This window comes from Cucurbita moschata, unplaced genomic scaffold, assembly GCF_002738365.1.
Source record: "Cucurbita moschata cultivar Rifu unplaced genomic scaffold, Cmos_1.0 Cmo_Scf00020, whole genome shotgun sequence".
Classification (NCBI taxonomy): Eukaryota; Viridiplantae; Streptophyta; class Magnoliopsida; order Cucurbitales; family Cucurbitaceae; genus Cucurbita; species Cucurbita moschata.
In genome coordinates, this window is record NW_019268536.1 from 2,332,078 (window position 1) to 2,354,555 (window position 22,478).

Sequence of the window (22,478 nt, forward strand, 5' to 3'; positions counted from 1 at the left end):
AAGGAACGAGTATTATATCATGGTGTACGTGTCTATATTAATCGTACTGGGGAAGTATCTCAATGTTCGTAACATACAATATGCATGTGATCCCATAGTTTCAAATTACAGTACATACTTGTGATGTAAATTATACTTTCATCATTTTCATGACATAACATTCCTATGAGATATATATACATATACTGACATATCTATCATAGTTAAAATGTACATGGCTTATCAATGTCTCATAGACATAGTCTGGACATGCTATCATAATATACATGGCGTGACATATGAAAGTACATGTATCATATAACATTCATATCAGAATATAATTCATATCATAGCATAATCATCATATTTCATATCGTATATAACATACTATAGCATCATAAAAAAAAAAAAAAACACGTACAGGGGTTGCAAGGTACGTGTCATTCATACAACACACAAGTTATCTAACTAAGTTCGTGGGCATCCAATAGTAAAATCACTTATTTGGTTGGCTTAAACTGTAGTCATTAAATCCTCCTTAGCGCTAGCCTATTTCTACTCTTTGAAGCCCTTTTGCATCAAGAAGTCCCACGACATTTATGTTCTACATAGTAAAGGACTTAATTCACTTGATATGGTGCCACTTAAGCCAAGCTGGAGCTGAAAGAAGTCATCGAGCTGAACCAGTAAGAGTGTCCAAAAGCAACCATTATGTGTTGTAGGTAAAGATGAGGTAATTGGTTTCAAATAATAAATGTGGGAACATGCTTTTGACTGTTTGCATTAACGTTGTTATGGCTATAAACGTTTTAGGACGATACCTAATTCAATTTAATCACTATGGTCGAAAAGTCGATGCATATCCATTATGGTGTCAAAGATCAAGTGTGGCACATCGAGTTCGTAGTAGTGGAACGATCGGTCGGTCATGAAATAACCATAGTGATCAATGTATGGTTTATTAGTGTTGCCAACTTTTTCTGCTACATTTCTTCACCCCAACATCATTTCTTCACTATTTGAATATCATATGCCACCTTTCATTTTTTTCCTCCATTATTGTTACTTTAATAATTGTACACAATAATTTTTGGAAGATGTTCGGTTGAGCTAAGTCCTAGAATTTATTGAGTATTGTCGGCTATAAACGTACTAGTTCTGGATATGTAATGACTCATGAGTAGAATTTAGATTAAGATTTGATGTTTGGATTCGACATCTCATGATCTCGACATCAGGAACGACATGGTCACCTTCTAAGAGTGAAAACAATCTCTATATACCAACACAAGTCATTTCAGAATATTTTGTCTTCATTCACATATTTCTTAAGAAAGTTTATAGGAAATCATCAAATAAAAAATTGATTTAAGCCAAACATACTTAACTTTAAATTTCTTATGATTGAGTCACCGAAAAAAATGTGCACCTTATTGGCATAAGTAGTAATAGAGATTTAAATGGAATGAATTAGATTTAATAAGATTATTAACTGTTTTTCAAATTTTCGACCAGATATTTTTAATTTGAAGTCTCAAATATAAATATAAATATGGTAGGTGTAGAATTTAATCCTCCATTAAATTATATTTGAAATTTAGAAGGTCTAAGACTTATTTCTTGAAGTTATTTTCTTATGATAATTTGAAAAATACTTATAAAAAATACTATCTCCATTGATATGAGGCATTTTGGGGAAGCCCAAAGCAAAGCCACGAGAGCTTATGCTCAAAGTGGACAATATCATACCATTGTGGAGAGTCGTGTTCGTCTAACATGGTATCAGAGCCATGCCCTAAACTTAATCGTGCCAATAGATTGGTAAATCCTCAAATATCGAACAAAGAACTCCAAAAGAAAAGGAGCCAAGCCTTTTCAAAGGCAGTAAAAAATGACTAAGACTCCAAAGGAGTCGAGCCTCGATGAAGGGGAGGCGCACTTTGTTCGAGGGGAGGTGTTGGATGATGGAAGTCCCACATCGGCTAATTTAGGAAATGATTATGGGTTTATAAGTGAGGAATACTAACTTTATTGGTATGAAGCCTGTTGGAGAATCCCAAAGCAAAGCCACGAGAGCTTATGCTTAAAGTGGAAAATATCGTACCACTGTGGAGAGTCGTGTTCGTTTAACAAAACTTATTAGACTTTATTGAAAATTTTAGACGTCGTAATTTGAAATAAGATGAAGAAGAAAAATACTTATAAAAAATATAAAAAATCGAAATTTATAATGCTAGTCAGCTTTGTTGCATCTTTTTTGGGTACATTTGATTGATTTTGTAAGGGATAATTGAAATGTTAATTCATTTGTTATGCAGTGTTGAACATATGCGAAAATGTAGATGAAAATTTGAATGCGCAACATATTTTTATTTATGACTGTACGGCTTCGCATTGAGTATTGTTGTCTGTTCATCCATCCCCAACCACACACCATAAATACTCCCCTCTTCTCCAATTAATCTACATTTTCTTATGCAACCATTTAATTCATATTCATATTTTCTACATTTTTAAACACCTAAATTAATAAAAAATTGTTACTACTTTTAAAATTTTAATTCATATATTTAATTTTTTTAAAAAATTTCAAAATACTTTTGAATTTTTTTTTTAAAAAAATTAAAATATATGAACGAAACACTGGGAAGACTCACATTGGTTGGGGAGGAGAACAAATCACCATTTATAAGGGTGTGGAAGACGCGTTTTAAAGCCTTGAGGGCAAATCCATAGAGAACAATATTTGCTAGTGGTAGATCTGAGTCGTTACAAATGGTATCAAAGCCAGACACTGGACAATGTGTGTAAACACGAGGCGGTGTGCTAGTAACTGAAGTTGAGGGTGTTAATGTTATTATTATTTTTTTATTTATTTATTTTTTTTTTGAGATCCACACCCTCACTATAAATACACGAACAAGTAGAAAAGGGTGAAGAAGAAAGGTGGCTGCGTTGTTTATATTGACTGTTTCTTATCCATTTGATTATGGAAGCAACAAGGAAAGAGGTGGAAGATAAATATGATAAGAAGAAGCCATTTTCAGTGGTGAACCCTAAACGCCCATTTCTAAACAGAAAATGGACAACTTTAGACCGACGTAATGCTGCTGGAATTTTGTTCTTGCATGTTCTTGGTCTCTTCGCCCCATTTCACTACAATTGGCCAGCCTTTTGGGTTGCCTTTACTCTATATTTTACTACAGGCGTGCTGGGGATAACGCTCTCATATCATAGAAATCTCGCTCATAGAAGTTTTAAACTTCCCAAATGGCTCGAGTACTCGTTTGCTTATCTTGGAGTGCAAGCCTTTCAGGTAATTTATCGTCTTAGTATCTTAGGTTCAAAGTATCTCGATTTAGATTTAGCTATAAATATTTTTTTTTTGTTTTTGTTATAGGGGGATCCAATTGATTGGGTTAGTACGCATAGATATCACCATCAGTTTGTTGATACAGAACGAGATCCACATAGTCCTTTAGAAGGGTTTTGGTTTAGTCACGTAACTTGGATGTTTGACTCGTATGGTTTGACTAATAAGATTTACCCAAAATACCTCGAAGATTTTGAGGAACGAGATGCTAAGAGAACACTTTCTCGCAATTGGTTCGTGGGGTTTCTAAAGTATGGAAGACCAAAGAATGTAGAGGATTTGCAGAAAGAAGGTTTTTATAGGTTCCTACGAAAAACATACCTTCTTCATCCTATAGCTCTTGCAATGGTCCTGTATGGATTTGGAGGACTTCCATTTGTTGTTTGGGGAATGGTAAGTATTAATAAACCATTGCTTTCAATTGTTGGTTATTACAATTAGACATTCAAAATGGATATGCTTTGGCGATGGCAGGGAGTGAGGCTTATTTGTGTGCTGCACGCTGCTTTCTTCGTAAACTCAGCATGCCACATCTGGGGCTATCGGAAATGGAACACCAATGATTTGTCAAAGAACAATTGGTATTGTCAATCCTTCTTCTTAATTTTTTTTTTTTTCATGTGGGTTTTAAATGTGTAAATTTGTTTTGAATTATAGTGTCTAATTCATCTCTAATTTATTATGTGATACTCTAATCTAATAAAAGAGAGGGTATATGCAACCATACAAGCTGGATTTTCCTTTCGGGCTTCAGCTCAAGGTTTTAAAACGTGTTTGCTTCCCTTCTCCAATCGAGGTGGGATCTCACAATTCACCCCCCTTTCCCTTTCAGAGCCTAGCGTCCTCTCTAACACTCTTTAGCCAAATTCAATTGATGTGGAATCTCACAATACACCATCTTTTGGGTACCAGCGTCTTCGCTCGCACACTGTCCAGAAGTTGGCTATGATACCATTTGTAACAGCAAGTCCTCCCCTAGCAGATTTGTCCTCTTTGGACTTCCTCTCAAAAATTTTAAAACGCTTATACTAAATAGAGGTTTCCACACCCTTATAAAGAATGTTTCGTTCTCTTCTCCAACAAATGTGAGATCTCACAGTATATGAATGAACCAAGATCACATCCAAATGAGAGAAATCTTGAGAATAATATAAAAAAATTTAAAAGAATGAGAGTTACTTCTTATACTAACATGGTAACATGGTGTACATTTATTATCAGTAGCTCAATCATAGAAACTCCAAAATTAAATGGGTTATGTATTAAACATTTCTAAACTAATTTCTTATTTTATATCTTGTTTAATTAACATTGTGTGTTTATACGTTGACACAGGGTGATTGGGTTGGTGTCGTGTGGGGAAGGTTGGCATAATAACCACCATGCTTTTGAATACTCAGCTCGACATGGACTTCAATGGTGGGAATTTGACTTCACGTGGTGGGTCATATTATTACTTCAAGCTCTTGGTTTGGCAACTGATGTAAAATTACCCTCTCAACGTCATATGCAAAAGTTGGCCATCCAAGACAAAATCACTTCACCCTGATTTCTTTCGAGTATTATTGACTTATGCACTAATTAGTATTCAGCTGTTTACCTAAAAATAAATCCATTTGTCCCTTTGAGACCAGTGTTTGTCTGTCGGTTGTGTTTTTTGTTTTTTTTTTTTTTTTTTTTTTTTTTTTTTAAGGAAACATATACATGTCTGAAGTTTAATAAAATTTCCAAATTAAATATTTGTTTGGAGTTACTTTGTTTCACTAAATGGGTGCTAACTCCTTTCCACTAGAGTTGATTAGATATGTCTACCGTTTTGAGAATTTGAATAAGACGTTGGAAACATGAGTAGTTCTTTTAAATGCTTATTTCGAAATTTGAACAATAGGAGCCCACCTTCTCATTGGCACGTGTGAAATTTTATAAAGACCCAATTGTCAAGGCTTTGAATCATGGACCGTCACGTAGATACAAGGCTAAAAAGAAGGTGACACAAGTAACCATTCCGAGATTAAGAACATAATTTCAACCATAAAATTTAGAATATACAAAAACAACAAAACAAAACAATTTAGGAGGAGTTAAATACAAAATAGTTTACAAAATATTACAAGATCCACAAATACTCCCCCATGCTTCCGCTCACGACTAGCATCCTACGATCAATATGAAAAACATAGATAAAAAGAATGAGTCATCTAGTCATTGCGTTTCCTACACACTAGTTGGAGTGCTCTCATTTATCTCGGTCTCTAGAATGAGCCTAATAAGTATACAGGAGCTGTCACTCACTATACATAACTCTCATTCTTTCTATAATTCCACACTTGCCTACTACTGAGTGATCGTTGAAAGCTCTCCTAATGGTGCTTAAATAAATCCTTAACTCTACATCATTCCATGCTCTTAATAGGACAAGACGGGCTCTCCACTAAGCATAACTAGAGCTCCCTCAATACCATCCTCTGGTATGCTACGAGCTCTAAGTTGGCAACATTGCATTTTTATATACTTAGTAGACCCTCACTAGTTTTGATAAGTTTAATAATTAGAGTTGCCCTAGGTAGTATTAGTCAACCCACACAATCCTAACCAACCTTAATTGCGGCTCAAGAACCAAGGAAAAGTGGAACGTAGGCTAAGGCTTCCTAAATAATCATATATAACATTAAGTCACATAGCATCAAGTCCAAATATCAATAAGGAGCAATAACAAGTTTTCCAACCTCCTAACAAGGAACAATAACGACAATACTTTTTATAAACCATGCCTATTTAACATGGTATAATCATACCTATCATGGCAAAGTCCCAACAGAGCAATCAAATCAATTAGATTCAATATCAAAGTAATAGAAGGTAAAGATTCCATTTCCTAGGCTTAGATCTCAAATTTCATGATTAAATTAGTCATAATGCATGCTAACAATTATCTACTAGCGGTAAATTTGTGCCATTACATAGATCATCTCAAAACTTTTAATTTTTTTCTTCTAATAATTTAATGGTACGAATGCTACTTTTAAAGGTTATGGGTATTTTTGGAATATAGTACTAATTGTTCCGTTCATAGTTAAGGGTTTTTTTTTTTTTAGATGAAAGTAAAGTTAAAGTATTTTATTATTAAAGGAAAAGAAATAGTTTTTAAGTTAAGAAGTTGATAGAGTAGAATATAGATATGAATTCAATGGTTGCATAAGAAAATGTAGATTAATTGGAGAAGAGGGGAGTATTTATGGTGTGTGGTTGGGGATGGATGAACAGACAACAATACTCAATGCGAAGCCGTACAGTCATAAATAAAAATATGTTGCGCATTCAAATTTTCATCTACATTTTCGCATATGTTCAACACTGCATAACAAATGAATTAACATTTCAATTATCCCTTACAAAATCAATCAAATGTACCCAAAAAAGATGCAACAAAGCTGACTAGCATTATAAATTTCGATTTTTTATATTTTTTATAAGTATTTTTCTTGTTCATCTTATTTCAAATTACGACGTCTAAAATTTTCAATAAAGTCTAATAAGTTTTGTTAAACGAACACGACTCTCCACAGTGGTACGATATTTTCTACTTTAAGCATAAGCTCTCGTGGCTTTGCTTTGGGATTCTCCAAAAGGCTTCATACCAATGAAGTTAGTATTCCTCACTTATAAACCCATGATCATTTCCTAAATTAGCCGATGTGGGACTTTCATCCAACACCTCCCCCTCAAACAAAGTATGCCATTTGAAGATTCTATTAACATGGCTAAGTTTAGGGCATGACTCAAATACTATGTTAGATGAACACGACTCTCCACAATGATATGATATTGTCCACTTTGAACATCAGCTCTCATGACTTTGCTTTCGGCTTCCCTAAAAGGCCTCATACCAATGGAGATAATATTATTTGATTGATTATAAACGCATAATCATTCCTTAAATTAGCCTATGTGAGACTTTCATCCAATCGTATTAACCTTAGGATAGAAAAAGTATAGGAAAACCGTCCTCAACTTCCAAATCCAGTTTGTTTAGGACATTTTTTTAAAGTAATGAGTCCAACTAGTCCAATCAACTTAAATCGAACCCTAAGTTAATTGAAATGTTAATTAAATTCTTGAACATATGTGACAACATTTTTGTATTTATGACTGTACGGCTTGCAATTCAGAATTATTGTCCATCCATAAATCCTCAACCATACACAATAAATACTCTCGTCTTCTCCAATTAATGTACATTTTCTTATGCAACCATTTAATTCATATTTATATTTTACTTTATCAACTTTTTATGGTGTGAGACTTAATATGTGAAGCTACAAATTCCAATATCAAACCTTTAGTCAAGAATATATTTTTCTAAAAAAACTTTTAGAAGTTTTAATAATAAATTTAAATCTTAAAAAAAAACTATCATTAAATTTTACAAAAATTTCGAAACTTTTCTCAATGGTTTGTTCAATGACTTAGCGTCTTCGCCGATTTCCCCTCTTCAGTCGATGTGGAATCTCACAATCTACCCCTTTAGGGTTCATCTAATTTCTTATTTGATACCTTGTTTAATTAACATTGTGTGTTTATATGTTGACACAGGGTGATTGGGTTGGTGTCGTGTGGGGAAGGTTGGCATAATAACCACCGTGCTTTTGAATACTCAGCTTGACATGGGATTCAATGGTGGGAATTTGACTTCACGTGGTGGGTCATATTATTACTTCAAGCTCTTGGTTTGGCAACTGATGTGAAATTACCCTCTCAACTTTGGCCATCGAAGTGTATGAATCATACGTATATAATTTCGTCAAATCTTTCTTATGTAATATAATTTAAATGGAGTAGTGTATGGAAGTTTGTGTATCATAGATTATGAACCTGATAATATAATTCTACGATATGACATAGTCACTTTGTAGCATAGCTTATAAACATGACATAACTCCACATAACATAGCATAACAAGGTATAGCAGCTTAGTATAATGTATCATAATGTAAATTTATGCATACAATTATATTATAATAATGGAGACTAATTTATATTGGCATTTTCTTATAATCCACATTATTCCACATTATTTTTAGAAGCATAATTATTTCCATACAAACCATCAGTCAAAAGAGAGGGTTCTTTTAGTTAATCTTTGGCCAATTTTTGCATATGGGTTTGGGATGGCAATTTGACATCAGTAGCCACTCCAATGGCTTCAAGAAACACAATAACATACCAACCAGGGTCAAATTGCCGCCATTCAATGCCCATCCTAGCTGAATACTCAAAAGCATGGTGATTACTGTGCCAACCTTCTCCAAATAGAAGCAAATTCACCACCCTGTGGAGGAAAACACAAAAAAATGATAATAAATAGCAAAATATTTTTCCAATCCATTATGGAACGACTGTACAGTTATCTAAAAAGGTAAGTTGATAAAATATATTTGTAATTTTGATAGGTGTGTCTATACAACCATAACTTAGTAGATAAAACACTAATTACCGTCTTAAAATTGGACACTTCAATCTTCTATTTTTGTCATGATTGAAATCAAAACAGAAAGAAAAAAAAAAAAAATATATATATATATATATATTATTAAGACTGAAATAAAAGCTCATGCAATAAATAAGTGATTATATTTTACTCCAAATTGATTTAAAGATGGACTCAAGATACATACCAATTGTTTGTGGATAAATTATTTGTTTTCCACGGTCGTTTTCCCCATATGTGACATATAGAATTTGCTGAAGAAATTGCATGTAAATATATTACCGTTCTCACACACTGTCTTACAAAAGAATAATGTGTCACATTTGACAAATTATCATAAACAAATGAAGATAGACGTATTTTTTTGTTACCGTTCCCCAAATGAAGAAAGGAGCGCCTCCCATGCTATAAAGTATGACCGCAAGAGCAATCAGATGATATATGTATGTTTTGCGAAGAAACCTATAGAATGTTTGCTTCTCCAGATCCCTTTCAATCATTTTACTTGCGCTTTCATCAATCTCTTGGAGGTACCAAATAAGATGGCTGAACCAAAACCCATTAATTGAACTATGTGGGTCTTTTTCAGTATCAACGAATTGATGATGATATCTATGCGTATTCACCCAAGCGATTGGATTACCCTATTTATAAAATATATAAAATATTTAAAACATAACATATTAATCAATTAAAAGTAAAAGAAAAAAATGAGTTAACTGTCAAACCTGAAAGGCATGAACTCCACAATAAGCAAACAAATATTCAAGCCATTTAGGAAGTTTGAAACTCTTATGTGAAAGATTTCGATGATACGAAATAGTGACACCGAAGAGACCTGTAATAATATATAGGATAATACAAATCGAAACGGCAGCCTTATTAATTTGAAAGGGTGCGAAAACACAGAGTAAATGCAAAATGAATATAAGAAGAGCCAATTTTTTTTGTCTATCTTGTTCCTTTTCTCTTCCCCAATGACAATGGAGGTTCTACCATTCTCTTTGGTTGTGTTGGTGCATCCATTCGAGTGGGGTTGCTCTAGTTGAGGAAGCCTCGCCACCTCTTGCATACATATTTATAGTGCAATTCTAAATAATTTAAGGCTCTTCCTAGCTTATTCAAGTGCAATAGATATAGGTTAGATGAGGAAAATATGCCTAATTCAACATGGTCCATTATGATGATGATTATGAAAAGATAGATAATTCACAGCAATAATAATATTAATAACAACAATAATAATGACAAAATAATCCTAATTTATTAAACATTTGGAATAACTAAACTGAATTATTATTTTCAGTTTTTTAAACGTGAATCTTGGTCCATTTTTTCTTCCCAAATGACATTGGAGGCTTCACTACCACCTCTTGCATATGTATTTATAGTTCAATTTTTAAGTCTCAAAGTAGAAATTTAAGGCTCTTCCAATTAAATGTATAGATTATTTAAGTGCAATATAATCTTGATTAGGAGGAGATGGATAGATAGATACAGTAGTAGTTATAATAATACTTATAATAACACCAATAATGATAATTTATTACGTTATTTTCACTTATTTTTAAAACCGTTATAGAACAACGCACTATTGAGTAAGGAATGATGTGAGATTCATATAATTAAGGGTGTGAAAACCTCTCCCTAGCAGACTGTTTAAAAACATTGAGGGGAAGTCTGAAAGGGAAAGTCATCTACTAGTGATGAACTTGAGCCTTTCCAATTGGAGTGAATAGTATTGCTCCTAATGGGATGTAATATTTTAAGACTAATTGGAAGGGTATTATATAAGCAATATATTTTGTTTTAGAAAAATAAAAAAAAGATATTTACATCATTAATTGTAATTAATTAAATTTGCTATTAGAATTAAATTATAAAATTAAAAATTTATATTTGATGCATAGTAACGACTTGGACCATTTGGAAGACATGTACCTCTTTAAAAAGCATTTGGTAGACATGTGTTTTAACCAAACAAACCAAACACTACTAGCTTTATTTGAAAAATACAATTAATTCCATCCATAGCTATCCATGGTTAGTTCTCTCAACTCCACCAACCACTCTTTTGCTTTTACCTAAAAAAAAACCATTTTAAAAAATGATAAGTATTAAAAATATTGAATAAAGCACTTCATCCAAGTTCAATATATATGTATAGTAACAACAAACAAAATGAAGGATCAATTTTGTTTTTTAAAAAATGGGATTAATCACTCCTCACCTATCTCTCGAGGATTAGCTCAACCCTAATCGGTGCATAAAGACAAAGACCACTAAACGATATGTTGGTCATCAGTTCTAAATTATGATTGTGGGACTCATGAGGTGAAATTAGATTTCACGAAGTAGCTTTAAGTTAGCATTAAAGGAGCTTAGTGATTTCGGTTTAGGCCAACCAAGTAAGTAGTTTTACTGTTGGCTTAGTTGGTTGGATGATTTGTTTGTTGTATGAGTGACACATGCCCTATGGCTCGTGCATGTATCTTGGTTTATGATTGTTTGACGTGTGTTATATTATGTTTATATTATGATATATGTTATGTCATGTTGCAACTTATGCAATATTATCAATTACCCTATGATATGATTATGCTACGTCATGTAACTATGTTATGTTATTGATGTTGTATGATACATAAACAACCATATGCCACACCATGTAAACTATGTTAATATGTTCGCTATGCCTATGAGATATTAGAAAGTCATATATGTTAATCATGAAATATATGACAAGTATTACGTATGTATATCTTAGAGTAACGCTATGTCAGAAAAAATTGGATGTATAACTTGCATTATAAGTGTGTAACGACCCAAGATTTCTACCTACTTAGAGTCGCTACTGTCATCATAGCGTAATCATTTTCGTACGAAAATAAGCGTTTACAACTTCAACATAAAACATAAACTTCATCTAAAAACACTCTCATGGACTAAAGTGTTTGAAAACATATTTAAAACAACACAACGAAATACTAAATGAAATAAATAATCATTAAAATTAAAAATATCATATCCTAACCTAAGTCTAAGCCAATACTAAATGAAATTTGAGATCTAAGCCTAGGAAATGAAAATTTTACCGATTTAACTTGTAAGCATGAATTAGGGCTTCTGCTACTATGATATGAAATTTTTACTGGTTTAACTCATAAGCATGAATTTTTACTAGAACTAAGAATCTGAACGTGCACGAACATGTAAGTAATTGTTTGGATGTTTCTATAAGAAATACTTGTATGAATCAACTAGAAATTAAAATTAAAAACATCCTATACTAATACATGCTAACAATTATCGTACCTAATTCCAGTTGATTCATACAAGTATTTCTTATAGAAAAGTTCAAACAATTACTTACATATTCGATTACATTGGGGTGCTTAGTTCCCGAACTTACTTAGCTCATATTTCCTTGAAATTCCTTGGAGAGGTCTCAAATCAAGTCTAATTTATAGAAAAAAAAAAAATCATGAGAACAAGAGGAGCTAGTCCAACGAGTAGACCTAGGGGGTGTGCAGCTCACCTGGTGGGCCCACGCTCACACATGTGAGCCGTGTGTAGAGAAGTACTACACGTCCAATTATTCGGATTGGAGACCACCTAAAAGACTATGATTTTAATTATAGGTCCCTATTCATGATTGCATGTATTTGAATTCATTGACCCCAGTGATTGGGTCACTCACAGAGTATTTCTTAAAATACTCAAGCATGTACTATTCTTATATTTAAGGTAAACGCAAGGCACTCCTATATGGCTAACGGTGGCATCACATCAAAGACCATGAACCTGCATAGGGTAGTTGCATTTATTTTTATAGATCTTAGGTTAGTATAGGACATTGCTCTTTTAACATTTTTCTTGGTTTTATTTTTAATTTACTTTGAATATTTACTTTGTGTTGTTTTGAGACCCTTTTATAAACGTACAAGTCAATGACATCGTTTATGAAGTCGTTTTAAATGAATGTTTCAGCATAAAAAAATTATGTCATGCATGGAGTAGCGACTTTAAGTCAGTAGAAAATTAAGGTCGTTATAAGGTGGGTTAGAGATAAATTCGGGGGAGCGGGTGGGACGTTGTTACAATTTGTGAATTGTGCTATATTCGGATTAGGAAGTTTTTTTTTTTCACCTTTTGAATCTTATAACATTTTGGGATAATAATCATAAAATGAACACAAAATTAAACACAAAAACATCCAAGGTCATAATGTAAATTGTTCCATAAAGATTGATTATAATAGTAGCACCAATTTATATTGGCATTTTTTTTAATTCCACATTCTCAAACATTTTTTCTAGAAGCATAATTATTTCTATTTAAAACATCACTTAAAGAAAGGCTTCTTTTAGGTACTCTTTGGCCAACTTTTTCTTATGGGTTTCAGATGGCAATTTGACATGAGTAGCCACTCCAATCGCTTGAAGAAACACAATAACATACCAACCAGGGTCATATTGCCACCATTCAATCCCCATCCTAGCTGAATACTCAAAGGCATGGTGATTATTATGCCAACCTTCTCCAAATGCAAGAAAACTCATACACCTATGGAAAAAAAAAAAAAAACCCACAAAAGTTTTAATAAACAGCAAAGATATAGGTCTATTATTAGTATATAAACATTGATTACTTAATAAATATATACTTCAATTATTATTTACTAGTATTGTTATATATCTTTAAAAATAATTATGTTCAAATATCATTTTGTTTAATTCTAATTTCGTTTATGTATCCTGAAATGTATAATTTTTTTCCCTTTACTTTTAAACCAATTTTAAATTTAGCCAGGTAAATATGTTTTTGAAGATTTATAGAGCTAATAGGTAAAATAAATTGACTATTTTAAGATTTATTGAGAGTACCCTGACTAAATTTATATATTTAAAAGTATAAGAAGGGTCAAAATACACCTAACAAAATAATATTTTAACAAAACATATCAATATTCATATTGGATATAAATATTATCATCTCATGATTATTGACTCAGAAGAAGACTACGGTTTATTGATCCATGTATACAAGGTAGAAATGGTTGGAAATACAATTCCAATAGAATGAGAGTTTTGGGAGAAATCTAAAGCAAAATCATGTGTGCTTATGCCCAAAATGGACAGTGTCATATCATTGTGGAGATTCGTGATTCATAACATGGTATTAGAGTCACGTCTTTTACTTAGTCATGTCAATAGAATCTTTAATTGTCAAAAAAAGAAGTTGTGAGTTTTGGAAGTGTAGTCAAAAGTTGATAAATGTTATTAATTTTGATACGTGGGTCGATATAAATATAATTTTGTGAATAAGACATTAATCACTATAGCAGATAGTATTATGATGAAACAAATACTTCTGCAATATATGAATTTCATCATCTTTTACTCAACGTTGATAATGGAAGATACATACCAATTGTTTGTAGATAAATCATTTGTTTTCCAGGGTTGTTTTCCCCACATATGACATAATGAATTCACCAAGTATGTGGTGTGTAGAAGCATTATAGTTCTCACACACTGCTTGGAAAAAAAAAAAAAAAATGGTCACTTTTTTTTTCTCTTAGGTCTAATAAAAACTATATCTAAGAACTTTAAAATCATATCTTATGGTTTCATTTGCTTATAACTCAAACCAATTTTCCAAAAATAGAATGCTAAAGTCCTTAGGAGTCTTATTTTTTAAAAATTGAAGTAAAAACTTGAAAGTAATCAATTAAATTAACATACCATATAGATATGTAAGTAAAAGAAATTAGATAAACGATGACAGAGGTGATTTTTTTTACCGTTCCCCAAATGAAGTAAGGAAAGCCTCCAATGCCATAGAGTATGAGTGCAAGAGCAATTGGATGAAGAACATATGTTTCGCGAATAAACCTATAGAAAGTTTGCTTCTCCAAATCACAAGCATTATCCAATTTTCGATGCCTTCCAATCATTTCACTTATGCTTCCATTGCTCTCGTAAAGAAACCAAGTAATGTAACTAAACCAAAACCCATGGATTGGACTATGTGGGTCTTGTTCGGTATCAACAAATTGATGATGATATCTATGCGTGCTCACCCAATTGATTGGATCACCCTAAAATTTTATGAAACATTAAAAGAAACACATATATTTATATGCTTTAAAATTAACTTGTAATAGCAAAAGAATAAAGTGTGTTAAATGTCAAACCTGAAACGCATGAACTCCACAATAAGCAAACGAGTATTCAAGCCATTTAGGAATTTTGAAACTTTTGTGTGAAAGATTTCGATGATACGAAATAGTAATACCAAAGAGACCTGTGATAACAAATAAGGCAAAACAGATCGAGAGTGCACCTCGGTTCATTTGAAATGGTGCAAAAATGCAAAGAAAATGCAAAACGAAAAAGGCAACTGCCACTCTTTTGTCTATTTCGGTCCATCTTTTCTTCCCAAATGACATTGGAGGCTTCACAATTCGCTTTGGGTCTCTTGATGCATCCATTAGAGTGGGGTTGCTCTAGTTGAGGAGGCTTCACCACCACCTCTTGCATATGTATTTATAGTGCAACTTTTAAGTCTCAATGTAAAAATTTAAGACTCTTCCAACTAAATGTATAGCTTATTTAAGAGCAATATACCTACTTCAAAATCATCAAATATGATCTTGATTATGAAAAGATAGATAAATAAGTAGCTGTGTATATAATAATAATTTATTATACATTTAAACTAATTATTGTCACTTTTTTAAAAAAAAAAAACAAATATATCATATTGAACTATTAACTTTAGCATATCTTCAAATGGCGTTTGGATCGTTGAGTTGGATTATAAACGGGAGGTTAATCCCGTGGTGTGTAGGGCGTTGAGTTCTAAAGTCGCAAGGAAGTTTTGTTTGGGGGAGCTAAGTTGGTGGAGTTCTGTAATAGGAGTGCTTAATTGGATTGAATTTTGAAATTTGAGTTTCAAAAGTCAAAATTAGAGAAACATTTGAACTAATAACTATACACCAAAAGTGTTTGGTTCCATTTTTGGTTTGCAAATTTACAATTACAATCAAACTGATATTTGAATCAAAATCTTCATTGTTCTTGTATGAACAAGCTTTTACTCTTCAAGCTCAATATCACCCTTACAATCCTACCCGATCACTGGATTAAAATCATACCCATGTCGAAATCGAAATTTAAAAAGAAACCCGCTTGAAATTCTGGAGGGACAGAAGGAAACAACAAACAAAGAAGGAACTGCTCTTCCGAGAATGAATCAAAATCACTGATGTAGTGGTCTAAGTCCATTACTAGCTGATATTGTTAGGTTTTTCCTTTCGCATTTTCCCTTAAAGTTTTTAAAACGCGTCTGCTAGGAACGTTTCCACAAATTTATAAAGGATGCTTCGTTCTCCTCTCCAACCGATGTGAGATCTCACAATCCACCTCGTTCGGGGCCAACATTCTCGCTAATACTCGTTTCCTTATCCAATCGATGTGGGACCCTCCAATCCACATACTTCGAAGCTAGTTTCTATGTTGTGGATTCCAGGGTCCACCAAAATAATCGATGTGAGTTTTAGAGTAATAGATGCCATGGACGATAGAGAAAACGAGTAAGTTGGAAAGTGGAAATTGATGGAATTAGTTATTAAATGGGGAAGCTACCATGTTGGTGGACCAAAAGGATTTGGGTTCGAATATGTTACCCAACTCCACCCAACCTAACCTAACTTACTGATGGACCAGAAAGACGGATTAATTTTTGTAGGACCAAACAATGAATTTGTGATACCATTTATGCCTTATAAAATAGCTATATTCATGGCGTCCATTAAGAATAATCAATCTTATTAACTGTAACAATCTGACTTTGATAGGAAATACTTAATCTCTTTTTTATGAATCTGTTAATTAAGATAGATCAATATTTCACTAGATATTCGATCTTAGTCAGATTTGAACTATGAATTTTTTACTATGAAAACTTATCTTTTGATTTGCATGTGTGAGAATGACTTTTGTAATAATTCAATATGTCTACCAATTTTAGAGATATGGCTAAATAGAGAGTTGAAAACATAATTTTACTAGATAAAATTAAGCTATTCTCATATAGAAAAAGTATATGAATAGTTCCAAGTGTTGATTTAAGGAATTGAAGAATGGGGAACATTCCCTCTCATTGGACCGAAAAGGATTTAGTTTGTTCATTAAAAGATCAATGATATTTAAGGTGAAAGATGCAATAGTAAAACAGACTTTTGATCTAGTTGTGATTAGGATCAACTCGTAAAGATTAACTTTTCTGTAGTGATTATATTAATGAAAAAAACTTGTCCTACCATGCAGAATTTAATTAATTAATTTTGTTTCATTAGAACTTATAATTCGCATGTCCATATGGTCCTCTTGTTGCCTCATAGTAATACTATAAGAGCAATCATGAAGATATGATAGTTAAAAAATACTGAAAAGAATTAAAAGTTATTATATATACTAAAACGATGTACATTCTTTTTTCAGTGGGTCAATCAGAGTAACTCCAAGGTTAAGCATGCCATGTTGGGTAATTCCTTAGGAATTTTCCCAAGATGCATGCGAGTGAGGACAAACCATCATGGAAAGAGTAGTGTTGGTATGTGGGGATAGTCTTCACTCTTAGAATCGAGGAGTAAGTAACATGACCATGTCGCACGAGATGTAGGGGAATGTCGAGGCTATCAAGTGCTGAATTTGGATTTGGGTGGCATCTTGAAATTTTTCTAGGATACATGTGAGTGAGAACAAAAAATGTTGGAATGACTCATATTAGTCCACAAAGAATGATAGGAGCCGAGGTGGCTCTTGCCACAAGGAATATAGAGAAGAGAGACGTGTTGAAAAAACAAAAACAAACAAAAAAAAAAAAAAAAAAAAAAAAAAAAAAAAAAGATGAAACAATGCATAGCAATCACATCCCGTAGCATTTACGTATTAGTTCGTACCAGTCTACCTATACGGTCTGTGACACGTGCGAAACAATGAGCACATGTCATCATACAACATTGAATTCATAACCTAACGAAGGTAGGTCCATTTACATGGTTGGCCTTAGCCGGCGTTCTTCCTAATTAATTTATGTAAGCTCCTGCTCTTCAAAAGCGTTCCAAACTATCACCGGTCGTCGTTTCCTATTAGATCATTCGTAGGAATACCTTTTAATGATGTTACAGGCCACCAGAGACTTTAGTAGACGGGTCTTAGTTGATCGAGAGCGAGCCTTACATACGTGTCCAAAAATTGAAATAAGCATATAATGAGTCAATAGTCTAATGTTGAAGCAGTTGTAATACCTTTTAATGAACAAAAGATCCTAGTAAAAAAAACTAGAAGACATTGGTGAATAAAACTTAAGAATGACGGGGAAGATGATTAATTAAAATTGTAAAGTACAAATTAGCTATTTATTGAATAACTTAATTATTCATCGAAATTATTTTATTTTTTCTTTTCAAATAGGCGTAATGTTGAGTGATCGAGGCAATGAAGTAGTTGAGTTAGAGACGACAGGGAATACTATTTAGATCGGAGTCTATTTTTTAATACATTTACTTTTGTTGTTTGTGAACTTATAAAGGGTGCTTTGAGTAGGTAAAGTATTCTATAGTTTTATGTTTATGGAATGTAATGCACTTGTTTTACTCCATTTAAAGAAAATGTTTATGTTTTATGGTTTTATTTTAAAAATAAATTATCTGTGTTAATAGTAACATCTATTATTTGACTTTAGATGAAAGAGGGTTACATAAGAGGATAGTTTTTACTATTTAAAGAGAGAAGTAACATGACCGAGCCATCCTATTTTTAGTGTGATTAGTTCTTTATCAGTTAATTATTTATACGACAATAATTTTTCTGAAAAATAGGAATGAAGCTCTGCAATTTCGGTAAAGAACCAAGTTATTTTTGGAAGTAATATTATTTCCACGTAAAACATCACTCAAAGAGAGGATCCTTTTACTGGATCTTTAGCCAACTTTTGCATATGGGTTTGGGATGGCAATTTGACATCAGTAGCCACTCCAATGGCTTCAAGAAACACAATAACATACCAACCAGGGTCAAATTGCCGCCATTCAATGCCAATCCTAGCTGAATACTCAAAAGCATGGTGATTACTGTGCCAACCTTCTCCAAATAGAAGCAAATTCACCACCCTGTGGAGGAAAACACAAAAATATGACAATAAATAGCAAAATATAGTTCTATCGGTTATATAAACATTATTATTCCATAATCATTTAATAATAACGAGACTATAAATTGCAATAATCCATTTATGGAACAACTAATTATATTTGTAATTTTGATACGTACGTCGATACATGCATAACTTAGTGGATAAGACACTAATCACATTCTTAAAAGTCGATGGTTCAATGTTCTATTGAATTCAAAGCACAAAAGGAAAATATTATTAAGATGAAATAAAAGTTTATGCAATAAATAAGTTTGATCATATTTTACTCAAAATTGATATTCATCCAAGATACATACCAATTGTTTCTAGATAAGTCGTTTGTTTTCTATGGTTGTTTTTCCCACATGTAACATATTGAATTCACCAAAAATATGGCATGTAAAATCATTACCGTTCTCACACACTGTTCAACAAAAGAATAATGTGTCACTAGAGCGATATATGCCTTTAATTGAATAATTAATTTTCATAAATATAAAGCTAAAAAAGTAAAGTTATTTGTTACCGTTCCCAAATGAAGAAAGGAGTGCCTCCAATGCTATAAAGTATGGCTGCTAGAGCAATTGGATGAAATATATATGTTTTGCCTATAGAATGTTTGCTTCTCCAAATCGCCAACGTTATCCAATTTTCGTTATGAAGGAACCAAGTAAGATGACTAAACCAAAATCCATTAATTAGACTATGTAGGTATTTTTCGGTATCAACAAATTGATGATGACATCTATGCCTACTCACCCAATAGATTGGATCACCCTATTTAAAGAAAAAAAAAAACATAAATCTTGGTAAACTTTAGGTTCGATCAATTTGTTTTTAAATGAGTCACCAAACCTGAAATGCATGAAGTCTACCGTAAGCAAACAAGTATTCAAGCTATTTGGGAAGTTTGAAACTCTTATGTGAAAGATTTCGATGATACGAAATCGTAATGCCGAAGAGACCCGTGATAATATATAAAGTAAAACAAATTGCAAGTTGATTGGAAAGGGTGCAAAAATACAAAGCAAAAAGAAAAAAACAAAAGCCAACTTTTTGTCTATCTTTGGTTCTCTTGATGCATCCATTGGAGTGGGCGTTGCTCTAGTTGAGGCAACTTCACCACCTCTTGCATGCGTATTTATAGTGCAATTTTAAATCACAATATAATAGTTTAAGGCACTTCCAACTAAATGTCTAGCTTATTTAAGTGCAATAGATATAGGTTAAGGCACACATACTGCCTACTTGAAAAGATAGATACGTACATAACTTTATAGTAATATTAATAACACTAATAATCATAATTTTTTATACAGTTGAAACAAGTAAAAAGTAATAATAAACCTAATTCATTATAAGTTTAAAATGGTAACAACCTTCTTTTAGAACATAATTTGGATGTTACGGATGTTACCACACGAATGTTATTGTAACATTCGAGCTAGGAAGATATAAACTTTCATCATTTTTCTTTTTGAATTTCAAATTAACAAATTTTATTTAGGATTTTAGGAGTTGAATATCATAAGTAAAAATTTTAAAGTATAAAATAAAATGAGAGAGAAAAGAAAAGTCAAAAGTCAATGATCAAAAGTCGAGGAGCATTTTGGTCATTTTCTACCTTTAACTCGGAATAGATAACTTGTGAGTTACAATTTTGGAATATTGAGGGGAAAGGAATAAAAGAAAGTACAAGTTATTGGATAAATGAAGTGTAGAAAACTAATTTCAACCTCCATATGAGTTAACTTAGAGTTATTTTTTGGCTAGCCTCCTCAAAAGTTTCTCATTTTTTGGGCTTTGAATAATTAGAATCGGTCAATAATCGAGGAAGAACTGAAGATATTATTTGTCGGTTTAAAAACATCGATTTTGTTTAGATCCGAGTGTTTAGGTGATTATTTGCTTCGGAATATTGTTCATTTTGATTTGAGAAATTATTTTGAATACATATTGTGAAGGAAGCGGGGAGAAAACTGCTTGAAAGATCGGTTTTCAATTAAGGTCCAAAAGTAGTACAAATTCAAGCAAATACTTGAGTTCTTTTCGTATCGATACTTATTGACGCAACTTGAACTCCAAGGGAACTGACGACCATATGTCCAAGTCTACTGTGCCATAGACTTGAATTGGAAGTACTCTCACCAACAACCATGTTTATACACGCAGTCTTGTATAAGGTTTCAGATTTTGTGCCACATGTGATCACCCTAGCATCTTTCATAATCTTCCACGAACTCTTCCCAAACTCTATAGTCTATAGTATATCCTGTTCTACCCAACTGACCAATAGAGATTAGGTTATTCTTGAGATCATGAATATATCTAATATCTTTTCATGCTCATTGATTTTATGTGGGAGTTTTTATTCCAACATCCCCTTTCTTTCAATCTCCAAGATTTTGTTGCCGGCAAGATGCATCTTCTCAAAATTTTCAGATTTGAAATTTCGAAACAATTCTTTATTTGGAGATAAACAAAAGGATACACTTGAATACAAAATCTAGAATTTAATCAGGTTGCCACGCTAAGGGTTAGAGTTTCCCAATGTTTTTAGGTACATTTCTAGAATATTCATCATGGCTAGATTTGTAATTCTAGTTCTTATTCAGTTTTGTATAATTTGTTAGAGTATCCAATATTATCATTTATCATATATAACTATTTACCGTATATAGTTTTATTATGTATAATCACTGAGTAAGCTATAAATATGTGTCGAATCTATAACCTAACATTTAGAAACAAAGGAAAATAAACCGATAATAAGAGGATTGACGATAAAGAAGCAGGCACCATCCGAGTATGAATATTGTATACAAACCCAAGAAGTATACCTCCTAATTAATATCATTATTTCTTTGGTTTAAAAGTTCTCTTCAAGGTTTTTTTGTTTTTTGTTTTTTTTTTTAATTATATTTACTTTATTTCATTGAATTGGCAATTCAAACTTAGAAGTATATTTTTTAATTGGTTAAATTATACACAAATTAATAACTTCTTTTCTACCTTTTAAATAATGAATTAGAATATGAACACAAAATTAAATAAAGAAATACTCAATGCATGGTATAAATTGATCGATAAAAAAATTATTATAACCATAGCAACTAATTTATATTTGGATTTTATTTTATTCCACATTATTTTTAGAAGCATAATTATTTCCATACAAAGCATCAGTCAAAGAGAGGGTTCTTTTAGCTAATCTTTGGCTAATTTTTGCATATGGGTTTGAGATGGCAATTTGACATGAGTGGCCACTCCAATGGCTTCAAGAAACCTAATGACATACCAACCAGGGTCATATTGCCACCATTCAATGCCCAACCTAGCTGAGTACTCGAAAGCATGGTGGTTATTGTGCCAACCTTCTCCAAATACAAGAAAACTTATCCACCTATTTAAAAAAAAAAAAAAAAAAAAAAA

At 32.3% G+C, this 22,478-nt stretch overlaps 4 protein-coding genes and 1 pseudogene across 5 annotated transcripts in view; 1 reads left to right on the forward strand and 4 right to left on the reverse strand.

Moving 5' to 3' along the window:
* The first annotated feature begins 2,923 nt into the window (after positions 1–2,923).
* LOC111457787 (palmitoyl-monogalactosyldiacylglycerol delta-7 desaturase, chloroplastic-like) lies at positions 2,924–5,005 on the forward strand. The gene is made up of 4 exons (XM_023100185.1): positions 2,924–3,295; positions 3,380–3,745; positions 3,827–3,933; positions 4,688–5,005. The coding sequence occupies exons 1-4, from the start codon at positions 2,969–2,971 to the stop codon at positions 4,899–4,901; spliced, it is 1,014 nt and encodes a 337-aa protein (XP_022955953.1). The 5' UTR covers positions 2,924–2,968; the 3' UTR covers positions 4,902–5,005.
* Positions 5,006–8,338: 3,333 nt separating this feature from the next.
* LOC111458008 (palmitoyl-monogalactosyldiacylglycerol delta-7 desaturase, chloroplastic-like) lies at positions 8,339–12,401 on the reverse strand. The gene is made up of 5 exons (XM_023100489.1): positions 12,379–12,401; positions 9,569–9,809; positions 9,212–9,484; positions 9,028–9,134; positions 8,339–8,681 (listed from the first exon to the last, which is right to left on the reverse strand). The coding sequence occupies exons 1-5, from the start codon at positions 12,399–12,401 to the stop codon at positions 8,486–8,488; spliced, it is 840 nt and encodes a 279-aa protein (XP_022956257.1). The 3' UTR covers positions 8,339–8,485.
* Positions 12,402–13,060: 659 nt separating this feature from the next.
* LOC111457790 (palmitoyl-monogalactosyldiacylglycerol delta-7 desaturase, chloroplastic-like) lies at positions 13,061–15,347 on the reverse strand. Of its 2 annotated transcripts, XM_023100190.1 has the most exons (5): positions 15,040–15,347; positions 14,647–14,943; positions 14,271–14,377; positions 13,147–13,406; positions 13,082–13,110 (listed from the first exon to the last, which is right to left on the reverse strand). In XM_023100190.1, the coding sequence occupies exons 1-4, from the start codon at positions 15,334–15,336 to the stop codon at positions 13,190–13,192; spliced, it is 918 nt and encodes a 305-aa protein (XP_022955958.1). In that variant the 5' UTR covers positions 15,337–15,347; the 3' UTR covers positions 13,082–13,110; positions 13,147–13,189. The 2 variants fall into 2 exon arrangements, with proteins under 2 accessions (XP_022955957.1, XP_022955958.1); XM_023100189.1 differs by having other exon boundaries at positions 13,061–13,406.
* Positions 15,348–18,806: 3,459 nt separating this feature from the next.
* Positions 18,807–21,204, reverse strand: LOC111458009 (annotated as a pseudogene).
* Positions 21,205–22,188: 984 nt separating this feature from the next.
* LOC111457792 (palmitoyl-monogalactosyldiacylglycerol delta-7 desaturase, chloroplastic-like) overlaps positions 22,189–22,478 on the reverse strand; it is a 1,810-nt gene continuing 1,520 nt past the window's right edge. Inside the window, exon 4 of the mRNA XM_023100192.1 lies at positions 22,189–22,449. Coding sequence (XP_022955960.1) covers positions 22,254–22,449 — 196 coding nt within the window. The 3' untranslated portion in view covers positions 22,189–22,253. The remainder of the gene's footprint in view (positions 22,450–22,478) is intronic.

Bases quoted from the DNA above. Each gene is read 5' to 3' on its own strand.
- LOC111457790 (XM_023100189.1), bottom strand. From the start codon at position 15,336: ATGGATGCATCAAGAGACCCAAAGCGAATTGTGAAGCCTCCAATGTCA. The intron at 14,944-15,039 runs GTTTGACATTTA...ATAAAATTTTAG, and splicing joins GTGGAGTTCATGCGTTTCAG to GGTGATCCAATCAATTGGGT. The intron at 14,378-14,646 runs GTAAAAAAAATC...TTTTCCAAGCAG, and splicing joins CTTACTTCATTTGGGGAACG to TGTGTGAGAACTATAATGCT.
- LOC111458008 (XM_023100489.1), bottom strand. From the start codon at position 12,401: ATGTGTGAGCGTGGGCCCACCAG. The intron at 9,485-9,568 runs GTTTGACAGTTA...TTTTATAAATAG, and splicing joins GTGGAGTTCATGCCTTTCAG to GGTAATCCAATCGCTTGGGT. The intron at 9,135-9,211 runs GTAACAAAAAAA...TTTGTAAGACAG, and splicing joins CTTTCTTCATTTGGGGAACG to TGTGTGAGAACGGTAATATA.
- LOC111457787 (XM_023100185.1), top strand. From the start codon at position 2,969: ATGGAAGCAACAAGGAAAGAGGTGGAAGATAAATATGATAAGAAGAAG. The intron at 3,296-3,379 runs GTAATTTATCGT...TTTTTGTTATAG, and splicing joins TTGGAGTGCAAGCCTTTCAG to GGGGATCCAATTGATTGGGT. The intron at 3,746-3,826 runs GTAAGTATTAAT...TGGCGATGGCAG, and splicing joins CATTTGTTGTTTGGGGAATG to GGAGTGAGGCTTATTTGTGT.